At 47.2% G+C, this 23,159-nt stretch overlaps 1 protein-coding gene across 1 annotated transcript; it reads left to right on the forward strand.

Annotated features, from left to right (window-relative positions):
* The first annotated feature begins 5,041 nt into the window (after positions 1 to 5,041).
* Positions 5,042 to 21,447, forward strand: SALL2 (spalt like transcription factor 2). The gene is made up of 4 exons (XM_058183543.1): positions 5,042 to 5,216; positions 12,709 to 15,065; positions 19,984 to 20,424; positions 21,121 to 21,447. Exons 1-3 carry the CDS (start codon positions 5,129 to 5,131, stop codon positions 20,410 to 20,412), a joined length of 2,874 nt encoding a protein of 957 aa, XP_058039526.1. The 5' UTR covers positions 5,042 to 5,128; the 3' UTR covers positions 20,413 to 20,424; positions 21,121 to 21,447.
* Positions 21,448 to 23,159: the final 1,712 nt, after the last annotated feature.

The following is a 23,159-nucleotide window of genomic DNA, read 5'->3' on the forward strand; positions in this document are numbered from 1 at the left end:
TCAATGGAATATTACATGGTGGGAAGTATCTTCGTCATGGAATAGAACGGTGATATCCCTAATTCCTAAACCAGATAAAGATTTAGAAAGGATTGAGTCCTATCGGCCCATTTCTTTAATTAATCAGGATGCAAAGATATTTACTGCTATTATAAGTAATAGATTAAATAGATTTATAGATAGATATATAAGTTATAATCAAGTAGGTTTTGTGAAGGGTAGATACATGAGTGATATTGTTAGAAGAGTATTAAATATTATAGATGTAGCTGAATATAATGGTGATAAAATTGGTATAGTATCATTGGATATTTTTAAAGCTTTTGATTCTGTACAATGGGAAACTATTAAAGTAATTGTGGAGGCTTTAGGCTTTGGTAATAAGTTTATACATGTTATTTCAAAATTGTACCAAAAGAGCAGTGCAAGAGTGAAGGTGAATGGAATATTAACTGAAGAGATAAAATTAGAAGCTGGCACGAGACAAGGATGTCCCTGTCCCCAACATTATTTTTATTGGCTATGGAAATATTGACAAAATGATAGAAAAGATGAAGAATTAGAAGGATATAAGGGTATAAGATAAATTTGTATGGATGATACTTTAATTATTTTGAAAAATGTAGAGAAAGATCTGAAAAGATATATAAGCATTTGATAGAATTTGAGGAAATGACAGGATTGAAAGTAAATTGGTCAAAGTCAGAATTATTGATGGATAGTAATGGTAATGAGTCTGAGAATATGCAAGAGCTATTTTCGATAAGGATTGAAAACTCTTTGAAATATTTGGGTATAGTGCTTTCACTTAAGGTTAAAGAATTGAAAAAACTTAATTATGATGTGGTGATTAACGAAATTGAGAAGAAGATAGATAAATATAAAATTTTAAAGTTGTCTTGGTTTGGTAGAATTGCAATGTGTAAGATGATGTTGCTGCCTAAGTTCAACTTCTTATTCGAGATGCTACCACTAAATTTGACAGAGAAAGATATTGAAGGATATCAGAAAAAACTGGATAAATTTTGTAACGGTGGCAAAAGACCTAGATTAGTGAAGAAAATGTGGTATCAAAATCAAAAGGAAGGTGGATTAGGAATCCCCAAATTATTTAATTATTATTGTGCGTATGGTATCCGGATAGTGGTAAAAATATTAAAAGGTGAAGATAATTATTGGAGAGACTTAGAGTTAAGGATATAGAAATTTGGACCAAGGTGGTTTTTAGATAAAGCAAATTTAAAATGTGTAAGTAGAAGTTATTGGTTAAAGGGATTAAGTAAAATGTGGAATAAATTTGTTAAAATTTTAATTCCGGATATAATCTTTTTGGGGGAGACAATTGGAATTTGGCCAATTAAAATAATATAAAGCGTAATGAAGTGATTAAAGAGGAAAATATAGAAATTATTAGAGATTGGATAAAAGTTATGGAAATGAAAGGAGGAATAAAGAAATTATTGAAAAATTAGGGTTAAGTTGGTTTGAAAAATACAGATAGAAAATGGACAAAAAACTAAGGAAAATTATTCGATAAATAGATGTGAAACTGAATTTGAATATTTAGTATCTCGGATTATGAAAGATGAAATTGGGCTAAAGGGACTCGTTAGTAGGGTTTATAAGATTATAAATTCTGATGAAAAATTACAAAGAGTGATGAGGACAAATTGGGAAAAAGATCTTAATATTGAAATACCAGAGTCAGATTGGAATGTGAATTGGAAGAGTAGAATTATGAGAACTTTATCTATAAGGATTAAAGAGCACAATTATAAAGTTGTTTGAAATGGTATTTGACTCCAGTAAGATTGTCACAAATGGATAAAAAATCAGTAAAAATGTTGGAGATGTGAGATGGAATTGGGGACTTATGAACATATGTGGTATAATTGTGATAAGGTTAAAAGTTTTGGCAACAATTGGAGAAAATGATATTTGAAATGATGGGGAAAGTAATAACATTGAGAGTGGAAACTATATTATTGTTGGTAATTAAGGAAATAGAATTAACAAAATATGAAAAAGAATTGATTAGAATTATGATTATAATAGGTAGAATTATAATAGCTAGATATTGGAAACTAGATGTGATTTTTAGAATAGAAGAGTGGAATTCTGAAATGTGGAAATTAGCTTTAAATGATAAAATGACATGTGATATTAAAATTAGAAGTGGTGTGTATAAAGAAGATATTTTTTGGAAGACTTGGAAACCATTTGTGGACTTTGCGCTTGGAACATTGGACGCTTCAGTACCTGTACCTCGAGAACGTGGATTTTGGCAATCATGAGGATATATCCGAAGACCCAAATCTTCCTTTTATGTATAGCACAAGGATGTAATAATGTATTTTCTTTTTGTTTGTTTGTTGCAAAAAAAGTAATAAAAAAAAAAAAAGTGTGAAAAACGGTTGTTAAAGTGACTTTGTTTCAGAGCAGTTGTAATTTCAGACAGTCACTAAATGAACTGTTGTAAGTCTAGGACTAGCTGTATACAGATGTGGCTTGCCACTATTTTCTTCCTGGATTGCATTGTAGCCTCCCGTAGCCTACAGCTCAAAGATTTGCTGGTGGTCTCTCGTCCCGGGTTTCTAATTACAGTAGTGGGCAAAAATTGTGGAAACTCTTTGGGAAAAGTGTATTTTCTAAAACTAGCTAATAACCCCACTTTTGAGGGGGGGGGGAGTAGTAGCAAAAAAAGTAGTGGGATTTAAATTTTTTTACTACCAGTTCTCTTGGTGTGGCTTGGTGGGCGTGGCATGGCTTGGTGGGTGTTGTTTGGTGGGTGTGGCATGGCTTGGTGGGTGGGTGTGGTTTGGTGGGCATGGCAGGGAAAGGATATTGTAAAATCTCCATTCCCACCCCACTCCTGGGGGAAGGATAGTGCAAAATCCCCATTTCCTCCCAATCAGCTGGGACTCGGGAAGCAGAGAATAGATGTGCCAGTCAGAATTTTTCTCTGAACTACTCAAAATTTCCGCTACCGGTTCTCCAGAACTGATCAGAACCTGCTGAAACCCACCTCTGAGAAGTACCATAAAATTATATATCGATGGAAAGATAATTTAATCAAGAACGTAATGCAATAATTTTTATGAAGGATTTGCTATTAGAATAGCAGTTACAGTATAAAGAAGAAAAGCGAAACACGTAGAAAAAATGAGATATACAAAAATTATCAACATAGAGAAAACGAGATATACAAATATGATCACCATGTCAGTTAATACTCAGTTGGGTAACCTTTAGCATGAATTACGTCCTTACAACGTCTTCCCATGGAGTGAACCAAGTCTTTTAGTTCTGCAGCTGTTAGAATGTGAAACCAAGATTGAATGATAGCTTGTATTAACTGGGTTTTATTGCTGGGTCGCTTCTGACTAACAAGTTTCTTTCGTCGGCTCCCTAGATCTTCAATTGGGTTAAGGTCTGGGCTATTCCCAGGCCATTCCAGCAGCAGAATAGGATTATCTTGAAACTCCCCCCCCCCAAAAAAAGTGGTGTTATTAGCCATCACACCTCAAAAATACACTTTTCCCAAAAGGTTTCCACAATTTTGGCCTGCTACTGTAAGTCCAAGATTGAGAGTAGGAGGGGATGTATTCTTGTATTCCTACCCTAAAGTACTCGGTTGTCCATCCAGGTAGCTTTTGGGCCTGGAAGTGGGAAGCAGAGAATGGGAAGAGGAAAACCCTTGGCCCATGGGTGCTATTCAGCAGGTTTTGACAGGTTCTGGAGAACCAGTAGCGGAAGTTTTGAATAGTTCAGAGAACCGGTAAATACCACCTCTGGCTGGCCCCAGTGTGGGGAGGGAATGGAGATTTTGCAATATCTTTCCCCTGCCATGCCCACCAAGCCACGGCCACCAAACCAAACCACACCCTCCAAACCACGCCCACAGAACCAGTAGTAAAAAAAAATGATTTCACCACTGCCTTGGCCGCATCACCACGGCCAGCCCATTTCCGCTTCAAGACGGGACCCCTGCCTGCAAATTGAGGCCTTTGCAGCTTGTGTCTATGGAATTTCTCAGTCACCCAACTCATGGTTATCCCAAAAAAAAGGGCAACTGGACCTTCCTTGATTTTTCCTGAAGAGGTTTCACTTCTCACCCTGGAAGCTTCTTCCGTTCTAAGTCACGGGTGGAGAACGGAATTGATTTCTACAGTGTTCCGTGGTCTTGCGGGGGGGGGGGGAAGAGAGAATCCGAAAAGTCCAGTTGGTATTTGGAGAAAAGTATCTTTTCTGGGACATTGTAGCTCGTGGTTAGGTTGCATGGCACGAAAGAGGGATGTCTGGCCCTATAGATGGGACGGATGCCTTTGGGATGCCCTAAGAGGCAGGAACAGTTGGCTACCTTCTAGCGGGTCAGCTGGATTTGTGGAGCGCAAACCTGGGAAGGCAGACCCAGTATCCAAACAGATTCCTGCTACTTCTTCTCTTCTAGCAGGGTTCCCTCTCTTTCCTCCTCCTCCTGTTCTTCCTCTTTCTTCTCCATCTTCCCCCTCCTTGCCATCATTCCCTCCATCTTCCTCTTTTCCTTCCCCTTACTTCTCCTCCTCCTCCTCCTGCTATCCATCACTCCCTACCTCCTCCCTCCTCCTTCTCGCCATCCTTCAGCCTCCTGTTCCTCCTCCTCTTCTTCCTTCTCCTCCTCCTTCTGCTATCCATTGCACCCTCCCTCCCTCCCCCCCTCCTCCTCACCATCCTTTGGCCTCCTCCTCTTCTTCCTCTTCCTCCTGCTATCCATCACTCCCTCCATCCTCCCTCTTCCTTCTCGCCATCCTTCAACCTCCTGTTCCTCCTTCTCTTCTTCCTTCTCCTCCTCCTGCTATCCATCGCTCCCCCATCCTTCTCGCATTCCTTCAGCCTCCTGTTCTTCCTCTTCTTCCTCCTTCTCCTCCTGTTATCCCTCGCTCCCTCCCTCTTCCTCTTTCGTCCTCCTCCAGGTGCGCTCCGGAGCCGTGGCGCACGGGGGCGCCCCGCGCTGGCTCCTGGCGGCGGCGCCGGCGACAGCCGCCCTCCAGACACCAGAGGTCCCTGCTGCAGAGCCGTGGGGGGAGCCCGCCAATCTCTCTCGCCGCTGCCGCCTCCTCCTCCTCCTCTTCCTCCGGGAGCGGCCGAGATGAGCAGCCCCCGAGGACGCGGGGAGCCGGCGGAGGGCTTGTGCGCAGCGGCGGCGGCGGCTGATGCTAGCATGGCAGAGCCCGCAGGTGGGGAAGAGAGGGGGCTGGGGCGGGGAAGGGAGGGAGGGAGGGAGGGAGGGAAGGGGGCGAGGGATGGGGACCCCCCCACATCCGACCCTTTCTTTCTCCAGCAGGCCGGTCCTTCTCCCCCCACCCTCAAGTCTCCCTTCTTCCAGTCGCGGCCGGTTGGTTGGTTCTCCTCTCCTTTGGTCCTTTCCATTGTCTTTTTTTCTTCCCCTCCCCAAAAAGCACGCCATCCGTCCCCCACCCTGGGTGGGGGGGGGAGGAAGGTGGGGGGGAGGGATACACCAATATGGTGGACGGATCTGAGACCCCTTGGCGTTCCCCAACCCCCCCTCAGCCCCCCACCCACCCATCCTCCCCGCCTGCCTGCCTCCTGTTTTTTAAAAGGATGCGCACAGCGGCAGAGCTCTGCGAGCAACGCGGAGATCGTGGTTTGCGCTCAGCCGGGTTTAGAAACCCGCAAACAAAATTGGGTGGGGGGGGAGGAGGAGGAGGAGGCAATCTAAAGGAGATCCTTGTTTCCTAACGTTGGTTGGATGCTGCTTCTCGCATCCTTCGCCCTTCCTTCCCGGTAGCTTTTTTTTTTTTTTTTTGAAAGATCCACCCTGAGGGCTAGAAACTTGGCTTCCCGGTTGGCCCGATCTTTGCATGTTAGTAAAGGCAGCACCACCATTTTTGCGGTGCCGGCATTTCCTCTCTCCCCCTCCGCCCCCCCCCCCCACTCCTCATTCCCACCCATCCCACCGCCTGGCTCAAGGACTCCCAATTGAAGATTTCGGTCCTTGAGGATGACCCTAGTGTCTGGAAGGGAAGCTCTTAAAGGCTTTTTCTCAACCGATGTGGTTAGACTACATTTCCCGAAATCCCCAGCCTCCCTATGGGCTAGTGGGCCGCTGGGGGATCCTGGGTCCTGGTTATATCTGGAGGACACCCACCAGTTTGAGGGAGCTCGGAAACCAGATTGGCTTCTTGCATTAAACTTGGGAGTCTTCTGCTGTCTACTCTTGGTAGTTTTAAGACGTGTGGATTTCCGTTCCCAGAATTCCCCAGGCAGCCATGACTGGCTGGGGAATTCTGGGAGTTGAAGGCCACACCTCTTCAGAGTAGCCAAGGCTGAGAAAGACTTGTCATGTGACATTCTAAATTTTATCAAAAAAAACGTGTGTCTAGGCTTCGCTGGCTGGGGAATTCTGGGAGTTGAAGGCCACACTTCTTCAGAGTAGCCAAAGTTGAGAAATACTGATCTGTGAGATTCTGTATTTTATCAAAAAACGTGTGTCGAGGCCAGTGATGGCTAACCTTTTTACCATCGCGTGCCAAATGCAAGGGGAGCGTGGGGGGGTTGTGTGTGTGTGCCCACACCCATAATTCAATGCGCCCTGCTCCCCCCCACGCACGGGCACAGAACCCCTGCGCTCTCCCTGCTTTCCGCGCACGATGACACAGTGGGCCCGGTAGGCCTGTTTTTCACCCTCCCCAGGCTCCAGAAACTTTCTTGGAGCCTGGGGAGGGTGAAAACAGCCTTCTCCCCCCCCAGAGGCCCTCCAGAGGCTGGAAACAGCCCGTCTCCCAACTTCTGGTGGGCCCAGAAGGCCTGAAAATCAGCTAGCCGGCACGGACATGCATACTGTAGCTAACCTAGGGCGACACTCGCGTGCCCACAGATATGGCTCCACATGCCACCTGTGGCATGCATGCTATAGGTTCGTCATCACGGGTCTAGACTTTGTTGGCTGGGGAATTCTGGGAATTGAAGTTCACACGTCTTCAGAGTAGCCAAAGTTGAGAAAGATTTGTCATGTGAGATTCTAGAATTATTGAAAAATGTGTGTCTAGGCTCTGCTGCCTGGGGAATTCTGGGAGTTGAAGTCCACACATCTTAAAGCTGCCAAGGTTGAAAAACACGGATTCTAAGTCCAATTGATACTGAGAACAAAAACCTGCCAAACTTATCTTCAATACAGCCAGGCCATCGGATCCTTGTCCTGGGCACTCTATTGTCCATAATCCTGCTTTTAAGCTTCCCGAATAGTGGCAGGGTGGGTCTTTCATTTAACACTCAACTTTCTTCCTTGACTTTAAAGACTCTGCTCCTGCTGGCTTTATTTTTGTGACCAAAGGGGTTTTGAAGTAAAGGAACAACTTTTGAGATCCTTGTAGACGGCCCTCATATCATTTCCAAGCTAGATCTGACCTAGATCTTTGAACTGACCTTCACAAGGCTGGGTTTCCCAATCCGCAGGGAGATCTCGGAATCTTCTCCAGTTTCGTCATCTCCCCAAGGAACGTACAGTAGCCAGAACTGGGCACAGCCGAGATAACAATCTAAGCAATGGAGAGTATCTTTTTAACTGCCGCATCGCATTACATCGGTTAGATGTATTGTTTGTCAGGAGGGCCTCTGGCGGAAGGAAATTTTCCATCTGCACCTCTCGGCGTTTATGGGTTGCGGTATGCCAGGAGAAGGCGGTGGCCATGCCAGCACATACAGATTGTCCTGCTTGAGTGTCGACGCCAACTTTCCCCAGCTCTCCAGATACATGGCTTTATCCCTGTGGCTAAAAATTTGGGGAATTATAGGTAGTCCTCGTCTTACGATCATGATTGGTTTTGATTGGTAAGCATTGCTAAGTGGTTCCCGAATTTTGTGAGCTTCGTTTCCCACGATTATTAAGTGAATCACTGACGTTGTTAAGGCAGGGGTGTCAAACTCGATTTCATCAGGGCTGTGTTTGACCTCGGGAGGGGTCGAGGTGGGAGGGCAGGAGGTGTGGCCGGCTCGACGTCACTTGTGTCAGGGGCACGCGTGGTGGCCACAGTGCTCTGTCAGCGAAAACAGGCTCCCGTGCTCCGTTTTCGGCTGCGACGGCTTCCTGCAACACTCTGCCGAACTGTGCACAAACCTCCCGAGCTCCGTTTCCGCTGGGAGAGGCACTGTGGGCTGGTCCTTTGTTGTTTCCAGGGAGGTCCCACAGGACAGATCTAAGCACCCTGCAGGCCGGATTCCCCCAAATGACTTTGCACATTGTAAAGTTGCGCATGGTGGTTACATGACCCAGGGACGTTGCAACCATCATAAATACTTGCCAGTTTCCAAGCGGCGAAATTTTGATCACGTGAGGAGAGGACCAGTCAGAAGTCCCCCTTTTCACTGTCCGTTGTAACTTTGGATGGTCGCTAAACCAATACAGGTAGTCCTTGAATTATAACAGTCCATTCAGTGTAACGGTTCAAGGTTACAAAATCCCTGAAAAAAAGTGACTTAATGACCGTTTTTTTCACACTTGCGACCATGGCAGCATCCCCACGTGATCAAAATGTGGATGCTGGGCAACGGGTTCATATTTATGACAGTTGCAAGTGTTCCGGGATCATGCGATCCCCATTTGTGACCTTCTGACAAGCAAGCCCAGTGGGGAAGTCGGATTTGCTTAACGACTCAGTCGCTAAATGGAGAACTGCAGTGATTCCCGTAACAAATGTGGCAAGAAAGGTTGTAAAATGGGGCGAAACACACTTAAGACAGCGGTCACCAACTGGTGGTCCATGGACCACTGGTGGTCCACGAGAAAATGGTGATCCACAGAAAAATTATTTGCATTTTTTATATTGCACTAAATCGGGGGTCCTCAAACTATGGTCCCTGGGCTGAATACGTGGAATGAACATTTGTATTGCTGCAGAGAGTCTCCCATTTCGAGGTCTTTTTGTGTGGGTCGGAAGGGGGGCAGAAATTCTGACTCAGGGTCTGCTTCAGCCTCCTGGTGCAAGGCTTTGGGCAAAAGCTGGAGGGAAGTGCTGCTGGTGGTAAAGAGCCGGAGGACCTTGTTCCAGTGGGACTGCATCATGGCTTGGAACTGGCTGACCATTTCAGCCCTCCAGGCGCTGGTACCTGGCCTTGTATTCCCACAGGTCATCCCTCTGCTTGGAAAGCCTATGATCATAGTCCTCAATGAGGTACTTCTGCTGAGCTCCTTCTCGGTGAGATCCAATTTGAACTGAGCTGTTTTGCCAACTCTTTCTCATGGTGGCTGCTTAGCTCCAACAACTGCTTCCTGTTGGGACCCTAAGAAACCCGGGCGGGCAGGCGAGAAGTGGCTGGGAGGGGAGGGGCGAGTAGAGGCACATAAGTGACATCAAGTTGGCTATGCCCACCCTGTCACATGACCACCTAGCCACACCCACCCAGCCGGTCATTAGGCAGATCATATTAGTGGTCCGCGGGATTTAAAAACATGAAGTTAGTGGTCTCTGAGGTCCGAAAGGTTGGTGACCCCTGACTTAAGAAACGTCTCGCTTAGCAACAGAAATGTTGCTTTCAGTTGTGGTTGTAAGTCGAGGACTACTAATGTCATCCAACTGGAACAGTGGACCCCACATAACCGTTTGGTCATCAGGGTCCAGTTCCGTGGAGAGAGAGGTTTTTCCGTGGGCCAGAGTGGGTGTGGTTTCATATCCCATGGATGGGGCTTTATATTTTTATGCAGCCCGGTTTCTGACATGCCACAGCCCAGTGCCGGTTCACAGACTGAGGGTTATGCCTCTGATCTGGAAGACACCTCACTGGAGGGAAAACTGGACTTTAGTGGATCTCTGCGTTGAATATGCAGCCGATCTGATTTAAGATTATAGCGGTAGACTACAATTGAGATACATGTTCTTTAAAAGAAAAACTTTAAATGATCTTCCCCTGATGTACTGCAGGAGTGGGATTCAGCTCGTTCACATCGGTTCGCCCGAACCACTTGTTAAATTGCACGTTCCTCCCGCAATCAAAGTGGACCCTGGGCGCTGTGCTGTAATGGAGAAACAGGCAATGCAGCAGCCGGCATGAGGGAAGGAGGAGACCGCTTTCCCTCTTTCTTCTCCATGGTCCTCCTCCTTCCCTCATGCCAGCCACTCCGTTGCCCGTTTCTCCATTGGAGTGCAGCGCCCAGGATCCACTTTGTTAGCGGGGGTTTGTGATAATTTAACAACTGGTTCGCCCAGCGTCAGGTTGGCCGTCGTGGGAGGATGTGCGACGGAGCTGGAGGACAGGAATGGGCCACGCCTTCCACGACAGCCAACCTGACCCTGGGCGAACCGGTTGTTAAATTATTTCAATCCAGTACACAGATGTACTGCCTGTGTTTCTCATCTTCTACCTATATTGTATACAGGTAGTCCTTGAATTACAACGTTCTCTGAGCCCAACTTTTATACGGTTAAGAGAGACATTTGTTCAGTGAGTTTTCTCACCACCATTGCTAAGTGAATCCCTGCGGTTCTTAAATTAGTAACTTTGAATGGTCACTAAACGAACTGTTGTGGTATATACAGGAAGTGTCATGCAGAGATGCATAAGTCTGCTAATATGGAACAGCAGCCTTTTCAACATATTAAATATATTAAGGGTGTGAATAAGTTTTAGAAGGCAGTACAGGTAGTCCTTGACTTGCGACCACAATCGAGCCCCAAATTTCTGTTTTTTAAGTGAGATATTTGTTAAGTGAGTTTTGCTCCATTTTACAACCTTTCTTGCCAGAGTTGTTAAGTGAACCACGGCAGGCATTAAGTTGGTTGTTAATTGGATCTGATTTTCCCGTTGACTTTTCTGGTCGGAAGGTTGCAAAAGGGGATCGCATGACCCTGGGACACAGCAACCGTCATAAGTATGAGTCATTTGCGTCTGAATTTTGATCACGTGACCACAGCAGTGGTGGGTTGCTCCCGGTTCTGTCCGGTTCTTGAGGACCATAGTAAAAGCGGCGGGAGGCTCCGCCCACCTGCCCTGATGTCATATTTGGTGAGCCGCGCGTGCGCAGAACTGCGCACGCTCCCATTGTGAACCGGTAGTAAAGGTAAGTCAAGCCCAACCCTGGATTACAGGGATGCCAAAACGGTCGTAAGTATGAAAACAAGTCATAAGTCACTTTTTCCAGGGCCATTGTAACTTCTAATGGTCACTAAATGACCGTTGTATAAGAACGACCTATATTTTGACCGTTGTATAAGAACGACCTATATTTTGAATATTTATTTATTTATTTATTTATTTAGATTTTTATACCGCCCTTCTCCCGAAGGACTCATGGGTGGTGAACAGCCAAATAAAAACACTAGTACATAAATAAGCTTAAAAACATATTAAAAACTAATTATAAACAGGCCAAATTTAAAATTAGCACTAAAATAAACAATCCTAAAACCCTTCTTAAAATTCCCTCAAGCTAGCCCCGCACGGTGGAATAGAAAAGTCTTGAGCTCGCGTTTAAAAAACCGGAGGTCGGGGAGTTGACGCGGCCCCGGAGGCAACTCATTCCATAGGGCTGGAGCCCCCACAGAAAAGGCCCTCCCCCTGGGGGCCGCCAATCGACATTGTTTGACTGATGGCACCCTGAGGACGCCCTCCCTATGGGAGCACACAGGTCGATGGGAGGCTATAGGTGGCAGTAGGCGGTCCCGAAGGTAACCCGGTCCTGTGCCATGGAGCGCTTTAAAGGTGATAACTAGTACCTTGAATTGCACCCGGAAGACCACTGGTAACCAGTGCAGGCTGCGTAGGAGCGGTGTTATATGGGAGCATCGCGGTGCCCCTTCTATTACCCGCGCAGCCGCATTCTGGACCAGTTGGAGCCTCCTGGTGCTCTTCAAGGGGAGCCCCATGTAGAGAAATCAGGACCAGAAATCAGGACCACGAGGGCGTAGCTTCAAACTGACAGGAGAGAAGTTCAAAAGCAATGTTAGAAAGTATTGCTTCACAAAAACAGAAGCTGACATTTGGAACCAACTTCCAGCACAGTTAGTGGGTCAATCCTCAGTAACTGAGTTTAAACATGTTTTTGGGATAAACCACGAACAGAAATGAAAAAAATAAAATCAATAAATAATAATTTTAAAATGACCAACAAATTTAAAAGAAAAAAGAAACCCTCAAAGGACAGACAAAATGGACTACAGGCAATGAATGCTCAAGGTACGACCGCAATTTATGTTGCTCAGTGAGAAATTTGTTGAGTGTTTGTTGTTTGCCTCCTTTTACGACTGTTCTTACCACATTTGTTCAGTGAATCACCACATTTGTTAAGTGAATCACCACATTTGTTAAGTGAATCACTGCAGTTCTTAACTTAGTAACCCGATTGTTAAGGGAATCTGGCTCCCCGGCTGACTTTGCTTGTCCGAAGGTCGCAAAAGGAGATGACATAACTCCTAGGATATTGCAAGAGTTGTAAATACGAACCAGTTGCCAAGCATCTGAGTGTTGATCATGAGACCGCAGGGACACTGCAACGGTTGCAAGTGTGAAAAACAATCATAAGTGACTTTTTTCAGTGCCACTGTAACTTCGAACGGTCACTAAATGAACTGTTGTACGTCAAGAACTACCTCGATTAAGTCTTTATCTGCCATCAGTTTTCTATGTTCCTGTATTTTTTTTATTTTTATTTTTACAAATCTGGACTTAACTCCGTCTCCTTCTTCTCTTTTTTCTTTCTTTCTCCCATCTTCCCAGGAGACACTGGGGATGACTCCAGCCCCTTCTCCTGCCCTTCCTGCCACATCATCTTCAAGGACCCCTCCGAATTATCCGCTCACACCACTACTTGTTTCTCAGAGCGAGCCCCCAGTTCGGCCGGCCTTGCCACCACTCCCGCCATCGGCCAGGAGCACTCCAGCGTCTGCTCCTCATCCTCCTCTTCCGTTGAGATCCATCCTGAAAGTTCTCCAAGCATGGACGTGGAACCGGGGCCCTTGTTGACTGAGCCAAGCCAAGAGCCCGCCTCTTCCCGGCCCCCTCCTCCACCACCCCCAACCCTGCCTCCCCCCACTACTGTCCCCACCGGGCATCTCAACATCCCTCTCATCCTGGAAGAGTTGCGTGTTCTGCAACAACGCCAGCTTCATCAGATGCAGATGACCGAGCAGATCTGCCGCCAGGTGTTGCTCTTGAGTTCATGGGGGCAGGTCGGGGCTCCGGCCTCCACCACAGAACCTGCTCCGGTGGCGTCTGCCCCACCAAAGCCCCCTTTGCCTGTCTTTTCCATCAAGACCGAACCTGGGAGGAACCAGGTATCCGCCTCTCCAGATGTGCCCAAGCCGGCATTCTTCCATCTCTACCACCCGTTCCCTGGTGGCACCAGGGTACCCAAAGCTGAGCAGCTCCTAGCTCCAGCCTTCCCTACAGCCACAGGTGTCTTGGCAGCCCAGTGCTTAGGGACTGCCCGGGGTCTCGAGCAGGCCACATCTCCGGGACTCTTGCGACAGAAGAATGGAGGAGGAGGAGGGGGAGGAGGAGGAGGAGTGGGAGAATCCAACTTGGAAGGTGAGAAACCAAGTGGGCGCCACAAATGCCGTTTCTGTGGGAAGATCTTCGGCAGCGACAGCGCCCTCCAGATCCACCTGCGCTCCCACACCGGCGAGCGTCCCTACAAGTGTAACATCTGTGGGAACCGTTTCACCACCCGAGGCAATCTTAAGGTCCATTTCCATCGTCACCGGGAGAAGTACCCTCATGTCCAGATGAACCCTCACCCAGTCCCGGAGCATCTGGACTACGTCCTGACCACTTCGGGGCTCCCTTATGGCATGTCCGTGCCACCTGAGAAAGCTGAATCCGGAGAGGAACATGGGGCCCTCCCTCCGGCTGAGCGCAAGGCCCTGAGTGCCACCGAGAGTCTGAGCCTACTATCCGGCACAGCTCCTTCGGCCACAGCTCAAGCTTTGCCCGGTTTCAACAAGCTGGTCCTGATGAAGGCAGTGGAAGCCAAGGGGAAGGGGGACGAGAACACCCCTCCTGAATCAGAGGCAGAAGGGACCCGTCTTCAGCTGGGGAAGCTTGTGGGGGCTTTGCCCAGCTGGGCTCTGTTGGCCAATCACTTCAAGGCGGGCCCAGCCATGGGGCCCTTCCCCTACGTCCTGGAGGCCTCTCCCTCGGAGACCTCCAAGCTCCAGCAGCTGGTGGAGAAGATCGACCGCCAAGGATCCTCGTCCTCCTCAGGCATGGCCCCTGTGGCCCCATCCACAGCCGGGTCCTCGGTGTCGTCTTCTCCGTCGTCTTCAGGGCCCAATCAATGTGTCATCTGCTTGAGGGTCCTCAGCTGTCCCCGAGCTCTGCAACTTCACTACGGGCAGCACGGGGGCGAACGCCCCTTCAAGTGCAAGGTCTGTGGGCGAGCCTTCTCCACCAGGGGGAACCTGAGGGCCCACTTTGTGGCCCACAAAACCAGCCCGTCGGCCCGAGCACAAAACTCTTGTCCCATCTGTCAGAAGAAGTTCACCAATGCCGTGAGCCTCCAACAGCACGTCCGAATGCACCTGGGTGGGCAGATCCCCAATGGAGCTCTCCTGCCTGAGCCTTCAGCCCCAGAGGGGGCCCCATTGGGAGAAGGGGAGAAGCCACGGGAGCAGCCACCTGTCCCCCAGGAGGAGGAGCTGTCAGAGGAGGAGGAGGAAGAAGAAGAGCCCACCGATGAAGACTCAGTCGAAAGCATTGGAGAAAAAGCAGAGCAGATCTCCAGCCCTGAAGGTCTGGGTCCTTCCAAGGAAGGGGAGGAAATGGGGCAGCCTGAGGGGGAAGAGGGAGGACCCGGAGCACTCTCCTCCTCCCCACTGGGGCCCCAAAGCCCTCTCTGTCCCTTGAAGGATAGGGAAGAGAAGGCCGATATGGAAGAAGAGGATAGAGGAACTTTCCCGGTGGAAGAAGAACCAGAGAAGGACAAAGGAGAAGGTGGTGGAGAAGGTCCATCTGAGAAGCAACAGCATCAGGGCAGCCAAGCCAAAGAAGAACCAGTGCTGATCTGTGGGATTTGCAAACAGCCCTTCACCGACAGGGCGGCTTTGCGCAAACATGCAATGACTGCCCATCCCCAGGTAAGAAATCAAGGCGGTGGGATAGGGACGTCTGCTTTTCTCTGCCCCCTTGTGGTCTTGGATAGGAAGGTATCTTCCAGGGGTGCTATCAGGGGTGAAATGTAACCGGTTCGGACCGGTTCGGCCGAACCGGTAGCAATGGCGGTGGGTGGTTCGGAGAACCGGTAGTGACAGCAGCGCGAGGCTCTACCCACCCACATTCCCGTTGTTATTTCCTGGTTTTAACCAGGAAGTAACCTGTTTTTTTACCCTTTCTGCATGCGCATGCACTTCCGAACCGGTAGGAAAGGTAAGTAGATTTCACCCCTCAGTGCTATTCATCAGGTTCTGATAGGTTCTGGAGAACCGGTAGCGGACATTTTGAGTAGTTTGGAGAAACGGCAAATACCACCTCCGGCTGGAGATTTTGCAGTATCTTTCCCCCGAGAGTAGGGTGGGAATGGGGATTTTGCAACATCCTTCTCCTACAGTGGGGTGGCAATGGGGATTTTGCAATATCCTTCCCCCCCAGGAGTAGGGTGGGAATGGGGATTTTGCAACATCCTTCCTCCTGCAGTGGGGTGGCAATGGGGATTTTGCAATATCCTTCCCCCCAGGAGTAGGGTGGGAATGGGGATTTTGCAATATCCTTCCCCCAGGAGTGGGGTGGGAATGGGGATTTTGCAGTATCCTTCCCCCCAGGAGTGGGGTGGGAATATTGCAGTATCCTTCCCCCAGGAGTGGGGTGGGAATGAAGATTTTGCAGTATTCTTCCCCTGGAATGGAATGGGAATGGAGATTTTGCAGTATCCTTCCCCTGCCATGCCCACCAAGCCACGCCCACAGAACCGGTAGTAAAAAAAAATTGAATTCTACCACTGGTAACTTCCCTCGTGCGCTTTCTTTTTCCCTCTAGAAGTGACCTTGGGATAAACAAGGCTACATTCTTCCTTTGGATTATCTGGTTTTTCTTTGAAGACGTAATAAGTAAGTTAGTAACACAATTGTTCAATGAATCTGGCTTCCCCATTAAGTGTGCTTGTCAGAAGGTCGCAAAAGGGGATCACATGACCGGGGACATTGCAGCTGTCATAAAAACGAACTCCAAATTTTGACCATGGGGATGCTGCAACAGCCCCACGTGTGAAAAATAGTCATGTCACTTTTTTTTTCTGTGCCGTTGTAACGTTGAACAGTCACTAAACGAATGGTTGTAAGTTGAGAACTACCTGGATAGGCTTGTTCTGATGATCATCTTGTCTTGTTCATCTCTCATTGTGTTGTGTCCCACTCCTCCTCTGACGGCCGGGTTTGGGAAGTCTGTATCAAGCGTGGCCACAAAGCCTCTGCAGCTTTGCCAAATTCCTGTCAGAGTTCTCAGGGCAGGCAGGAATCCAAGGTGTGACTTCAGCAACCAGATGAGACTTTGCCTAACTCAAGGAATGCCAAAAAGCAGATCCTTTATTTAGACCATGGGGTGTGGCTCCATGACTCAGCACTAATCCAGGCCTGCCCCTCCCTTCCTTTTGCTGACGTCGCCTCTCCATTCTCCGGAAGCGGGGATCTGTCCACGTTTTGTCCTGCTCAGCTGCCGGCAATTCTAGCTCGTGGCTGGCTTCTTGCTCACGCTGTAGGAGGGAGGTTTGTTTGCTCAGTCTGTCCAGGCATGGTGCCAGGGCTGGGGGCTGGAGGCATGCCAGGCCATTCTTCTTCACTATCAGTCTCTGGCTCAGATAACAGGAGATGGGAGGGGCCCGGCTGAGGAGAGGGGGGCGGGCGAGGCACAACACATTGTCTATGGAGATTCTCCGTCATCCAAGGCAGGGGTCTCCAACCTTGGTCCCTTTAAGACTTGTGGACTTCAACTCCCAAAGTCCCTCAGCCAGCAAAGCTGGCTGAGGAACTCTGGGAGTTGAAGTCCACAGGTCTTAAAGGAACCAAGGTTGGAGACCCCTGATCCCAAAGGTGCTTTTTCAAGAGGCAACTGGGCTTTTCTTGATTTTTCTTTCAAGACATTTTGATTCCCATCCAAGAAGCTTCTTCAGCTCTGACTGGATGGTGGAGAATGGAAGGATTGATTCTCTTTGCAAGACAGCTGGTCATTTGCATCCTTTTAGAAAGTTATTGAGGCCACTTGGAGTCCCAAAGGTGTTTTTGCAAGAGGCAACTGGGCTTTTCTTGGTTTTTTCTTTGAAGACGTTTCGCTTCTCATCCAAGAAGCTTCTTCAGCTCTGACTGGATGGTGGGGAAGGGTTTATTCTCCTTGCAGACGGCTGGTCATTTGTATCCTTTTTAGAGAGTCGTTGAGGCCACCTGGAGGTTTATCTCTTCATTCCTCGTCATTGAGATAAAGGCAGACCTCGCTTCTCCTACTGGTGCTGAGCAACAGCTTCATGTCCAGTGTTTTTTTTTGGTTTTTTTTGTTTACATTTATACCCCGCCCTTCTCCGAAGACTCAGGGCGGCTTACAGTGTATAAGGCAATAGTCTCATTCTATTTGTATATTTTTACAAAGTCAACTTATTGCCCCCCCAACAATCTGGGTACTCATTTTACCTACCTTATAAAGGATGGAAGGCTGAGTCAACCTTGGGCCGGGCTCGAACCTGCAGTAATTGCAGGCTACTGTGTTCTTAATAACAGGCTTTACCAGCGTGAGCTAAACCGGCCCCTGTGTTGTGTCTTGCCCGCTCTCACCGCAGCCGGGGTCTTCTTATCTGCTTCCAAACGCTGAGGAATGTCCTAGTATGCCTCCCGGCCCCAGCCCTGGCTCCATGCCCAGACAGGCTGAGGAGGAGGGGGCACCTCCCGGCCCCAGCCCTGGCTCCATGCCCAGGCAAACGGAGCAACTAGACCCCTCCCCCTCCCCCACAGCATGTGAGCCTGAGGGAGGTCAATTACCAACAGCTGCCGACTGGAGTGACCCTCGCTTCAGAAGAATTGATAGGCGGCGGCGTCAGAAGGAAGGGAGGGGCAGGCCTGGATAAGTGCTGAGTCATGGAGCCACACCCCATGGCCTATATAAAGGGTCTGCTTTCTGGCAGTCTCTGAGTCAGGCAAAGTCGAACATATCTTGCTGAAGTCACTTTCTGGTCTCCTGCCTGCCTTGAGGACTTTGCTAGGATTTTGGCAGAGCTGCAGAGGCACGCCTGATTCGGATTTCCCTGACCCGGCCGTCAGCGGAGGAGTGGGACACGACATCCAGTTTCTCATTTGAGTTGTGTACTTGCCTTCCGCATACAGTTTACAAGTCTGGCTTCAGAAGAAATTTGGAGAATGTAATTATTCGAGAAGATATTATGTGATTTCACCTCCGCTTATTGCTTCCATCCAGCATGACTGGAATGAAGGATGCTGGTAATTGTAGAGAAGCAAGGATTATCCCAGTCTGCCCAAATTACAGTTCTCAAGTTCTTTATCGAAAGTTGCTCCTGTTTTGTATAACCATCTTTTGAAGTGGAGGCCAATTTCTGCTTTCCTGTCTCGGTGAATCTGGTTGTAAGTCTTCGCAGATAATCCTTGACTTACGACTTTAAAGATTGCTCAAAAGTTACAACGGAATTGAAAATAGTAATTTGCACCCTGTCCTTGCACTTATGGCTATCAGAGCATCCTCAGAGTCACGTGATGATGATTTAGGCGCTTCGCAACCTTTATGTACAGGCAATCCTCAACTTACAACCATTCGCTTAGTGACCGACGTTAAAACGGCGTTGAAAAAAGTGAGTTATGACCTGTTTTTCACACTTGTGACCGTTTCAGCATCCCCATGGTCATGTGATTTACATTTGGATGCTTGACAACGGACTCGCATTTATGACGGTTTTTGTGTCCTGGGATTACGTGAGCCCCTTTTCGACCTTCTGACAAGCAAAGTCAATGGGGAAACCAGATTCCTTTAACAACCGTGTTACTAATTTAACAACTGCAGTGTTTCATTTAGCAAAAGCAAAAATAGTCGTAAAATGGGGCAAAACTCACTTAACAAATTTCTCACCTAGCAACATTAAATTTTGGGCTCAGTGGTGGCCATAAATTGAGGACCACCTGCATTTATGATCATTCCAGCACCCTGGAGTTCACACGATCGCTTTTTGCAACCTTCCCAGCTACCTTTTGATAAGAAAGTCAATGAAGGAAGCCAGATTCGCAAAAAGGGGTTCAGGCACAAGTCACTTAAATGGCTGCATTGTTGAGTCACGGAAGGTCCAGTTCCAATTGAGGTCATAAGTCGAGGACTACCTGTATTGAAACAGCCTTGGCGGACGGGAAGTGCACTTTTCTCTCTAAACATTCCTAAATGTTGTCCCTTTTGAGGAATGGATAACCTCAGGAGACTCTGACCCTTACATCCCATTGTTGTTGTTGCTCAGTCTCTTCAACCCCATAGTACCCAACCCCCCCCACTCCACCGTCCTCCATTGTCTCCTGAAGTTTGCCAGAATTCACGTTTATTGCATCGATTGCATTATCTAACTCTCTCATCCTCTGCCGTCCCCTTCTCGCTTTGCCTTTCATCTTTCCAAATATCAGGGTCGCTTCCCATGAATCCTGTGTGCTCATTTGGCGGCCAAAGTATTTGATGACATCCCATAGTTCCTAAATTGGAAAAAAAAATATTGGGTATTCTTCCTTTGGCTTTTGCCCCTATAACATGCTCCTATAACCATGCCCAGGAGTAACTCGGGAGTATCTTTGGCCAATACAACATACGTGCACACTTCAAACCCAAGAATTCACTAAGGCAGAAGCTTGTCCACCCCAAGGATAACACACCCAGACTGAAACTGAACAACATGGTATATGCAGTACAGTGCGGTCAGCCATCTGCAGATCTGTACATTGGGGAAACAAAACAACCACTTCATAAACACATGACACAACACAGGAGAACAAACATGCCTCCCTTTTCCTCCTCCTGCTTTCTTTTTCTCCAAAGGTTCATCTGGGGAGCCACGTTTGGAGCAATAACCAGGCGCGGCGGGGACGGCGCCTGCCTCTGGAAGGGCCCCTGCCGGTGCTCTCTGGGGGCCAAGTCAAGCTGCAGGACTTCCTGGGGCGGGACATCCCAGCCCAACTGGTAGGGGTGGGTCCCCTGTCCTTCTGGAATCAGTATACCGCCTTCGTCTCGGGGGGCCTGCCCGCCAAGCCTGCCCACAGCACAGCGGCTTCCATCGTTTCATCTTCCTCCTCTTCGTCCCCCAACGTGACCCCACAAAGCCTCTTTGGATCGAGCAACGTGCCTGGGAAGGTGGTCCCCGCAGAGTCCAAGGAGAAGCCTCCGGTGACTAACTTACTGCTGCTCTCCCCGCCGGCAGCCCCCGTTTTGGAAACGGTCCCCGAGAACCAAGGAAAGGGGGAGAAGTAAACCCAGCTTCTAGTGAGTAAAGAGGTAGTGGGGGAATTATGGAGCTTGCAAGAAACCAGCCCCGGCCAAGATGATGAGTTTGGAGTGGATGTCCGCCTCTGTGTGTTTTTATCAAAATGTTTGGGTAGTGGATGATATTGGAAGCTGGATCAAGCTTTCATTACTAGTAAACAGCCTCCCTTTGGGTCTGTTTCATTGTATTTGGCTCTTAAGGGCCACTTCACCAATATCCCATGTATATTAATTGTATGGGACTCCAGTGGAAAATTTCACCTGGTAGATAAAAGTTAACCAGGTCGGTATTTACGGATTTTGTTATATTTTTGGTCTCAGAGCGGGAATCTGAACATCCACAACCTGGTTTCAAGTTGGGTATCTGTGATTTGACGGAGGGCTTCCAATTCAGCTAAGTGGTGGATTGATTTGGACAAACCGGAGGAGGTTGGATCTTATTTACTGGGATGGAAGACCACAAGGAGATCCTAAAGTTAGATGCTAGATTGTGAAGTCAAAATAACAATAAAAATCCGAATGGCAAATTGTTTCCAAGAAAACCACATGACTCGGGAATCGGTCTTGATTTGAGGGAGTCTTTAGTTTTATTTTATTTTTTAAAAAAGTCATTGTTGGAGTTGCAAGGCCAGGAGAGCTGAGAATCTGGAAACTACTTGCTTCCTATAACTATATCCTTCTCTTTTTCTCTTCCAGAGTGATCCACTCAAGAGGGACCAAGTACGCGGCAGCAATTAAACCTTATATCTGACGATGCAAATTGATACGGTTCCAATATAATTTTAGCAACTTTTTAGTGTTTTACTTTGAACGTAGTTTGGAGCTCTGTCGTCCGAAAGGCAGGATCCTGACCCGAGGCAGGGAAGGATGGTCCCTGCCTTGTATCTTTGATTTTGTTTTTTTTGTTTTTTTAAAGAAACTTCCCTTTCATGTAGAACAGGATACCAAATGGCCCCAGCCGAGGAATTTATTCCCTCAATAAAGGAAATTTGAAAGAATGATCGAGTCTGTGGGTTTTCTTTCTAGCCACAGGGAAAAGATGTCACTTTTCCTCCCTTTTGTGGAGGCAAACTTTTGTTTGCCTCCCACCGACCCGTGCGCTCTCACAGAGGGGGACTCCTTAGGGTGCTGTCAGCCAAGCAATGTCGGTTGGCGGCCCCCAGGGGAAGGGCCTTCTCTGTGGGGGCTCCTACCCTATGGAACGAACTTCCCCCTGGACTCCGACAACTCTCGGACCTTCCGCCGCGAGCTGAAGATGTACCTATTTTTCCGCGCAGGACTGGCATAGAATTTTTAGACATTATTATTGGGTTTTTATTTTTTAATTGGGTTTTATGGTTTTTAAATGTATTTTAAATTGGGGCCAAATTTGAATAAATTTTTTAGTTATAGTTTTATTTGTATTGTGTTATTGATTGTTGTTTTTACTTGGCTGTAAACCGCCCTGAGTCCTTCGGGAGAAGGGCGGTATACAAATTAAATTATTATTATTATTATTATTATTATTGTTGTTGTTGTTGTTGTTGTTGTTGTTGTTATTATTATTATTATTATTATTATTATTATTATTATTATTATTATTATTATTATTATTATTACTTAATTTTTAGTTCTGATTTCCTTTTGGGAGGAAAACCAGCCTCATGCATGATTTGAATGCCTTACATATTTTGGTTCAGCAAAAGGCGGTTAAAGAGAATTGGAAGATGCCAATTGGAAGATGTGAAAGTTATCTTTTCGGTTGCCTCAAAGATGCTTTTTCAAAAGGCAACTGGACTGTTTTTTCTTGGAGAAGGAGGAGGAGGAAGAAGAAAAAAGAGAAGAAGAAAAGAAGAAGCGGAGGTAGAAGGAGAAGAAGAAGAAGACACTTCGCTTCTCAGCCAAGAGGCTTCATCTGAACCGATGAAGCTTTTTGGATGAGAAGCGAAACGTCTTCTTCCTCAAAGAAAACAACACCTTTTGAAAAAGCACCTTTGAGACAACTATGACCTGAACGACAGAATCTCCACAAATATTTTCTGTTTTGTTTTGTTTTTGGAATGGCAGCCAGATTCTTTGAAATTTAGTTTTTTTAAAAGAGAAAAATAATAGAAACCAACGCAAGTGGAACATGGAAAACACGAAGAAAATAAAAGAATAAAGCACAAATGAAGTCACCCAAAGGTCTAGAAAATGTCAAAGAATTTTTAGTTTTCTGATGTATCTGTCAGAGTTTGTTGCAAAAATCAAATCCAGAAAGCACACACAGGTAATTGATGCAGCAGGATTCATTAACTTCTCTTTATATACATAATAACACATGATTAAATGTACAATACCCACAGCAGATTCTTCCAACATGGTAGCAGTTATAGGCAAAACACAGCAGACTAGTTTCAGTTCAGCAGACAGACTAGACCAGATTTGTTTAGTTCTCAGCAGAGAATCAGAGCTCAGCCACGCCCAGACTCCAAACTGTTTCAGCTCCCATTAGTTGACTTAGTTGCTATGCCTATTCATTGGCTGACCTTGTTACCATGTCTTCCCAGTCATGAACATTCTGACAGTATCTTTAATTAATTATGATCAGTTGAGGTATCCCTTTCAATGATGTTTTTTATTAAGCCATAAGCAAAGAGACATAGTGAGAACTGTAGTCAAATCATTATTTAGCCAGTTTGGTCTACTCTAGTGGTTAAGAAAAAGGCTACAAAGTGTTGAGATCATGAGTTCAAATCCTGCCTTAGCCATGAAAG

This window comes from Ahaetulla prasina, chromosome 4 (genome assembly GCF_028640845.1).
Source record: "Ahaetulla prasina isolate Xishuangbanna chromosome 4, ASM2864084v1, whole genome shotgun sequence".
NCBI lineage: Eukaryota > Metazoa > Chordata > Lepidosauria > Squamata > Colubridae > Ahaetulla > Ahaetulla prasina.

Bases quoted from the DNA above. Each gene is read 5' to 3' on its own strand.
- SALL2 (XM_058183543.1), top strand. From the start codon at position 5,129: ATGAGCAGCCCCCGAGGACGCGGGGAGCCGGCGGAGGGCTTGTGCGCA. The intron at 5,217-12,708 runs GTGGGGAAGAGA...CCATCTTCCCAG, and splicing joins TAGCATGGCAGAGCCCGCAG to GAGACACTGGGGATGACTCC. The intron at 15,066-19,983 runs GTAAGAAATCAA...TTTTCTCCAAAG, and splicing joins CAATGACTGCCCATCCCCAG to GTTCATCTGGGGAGCCACGT.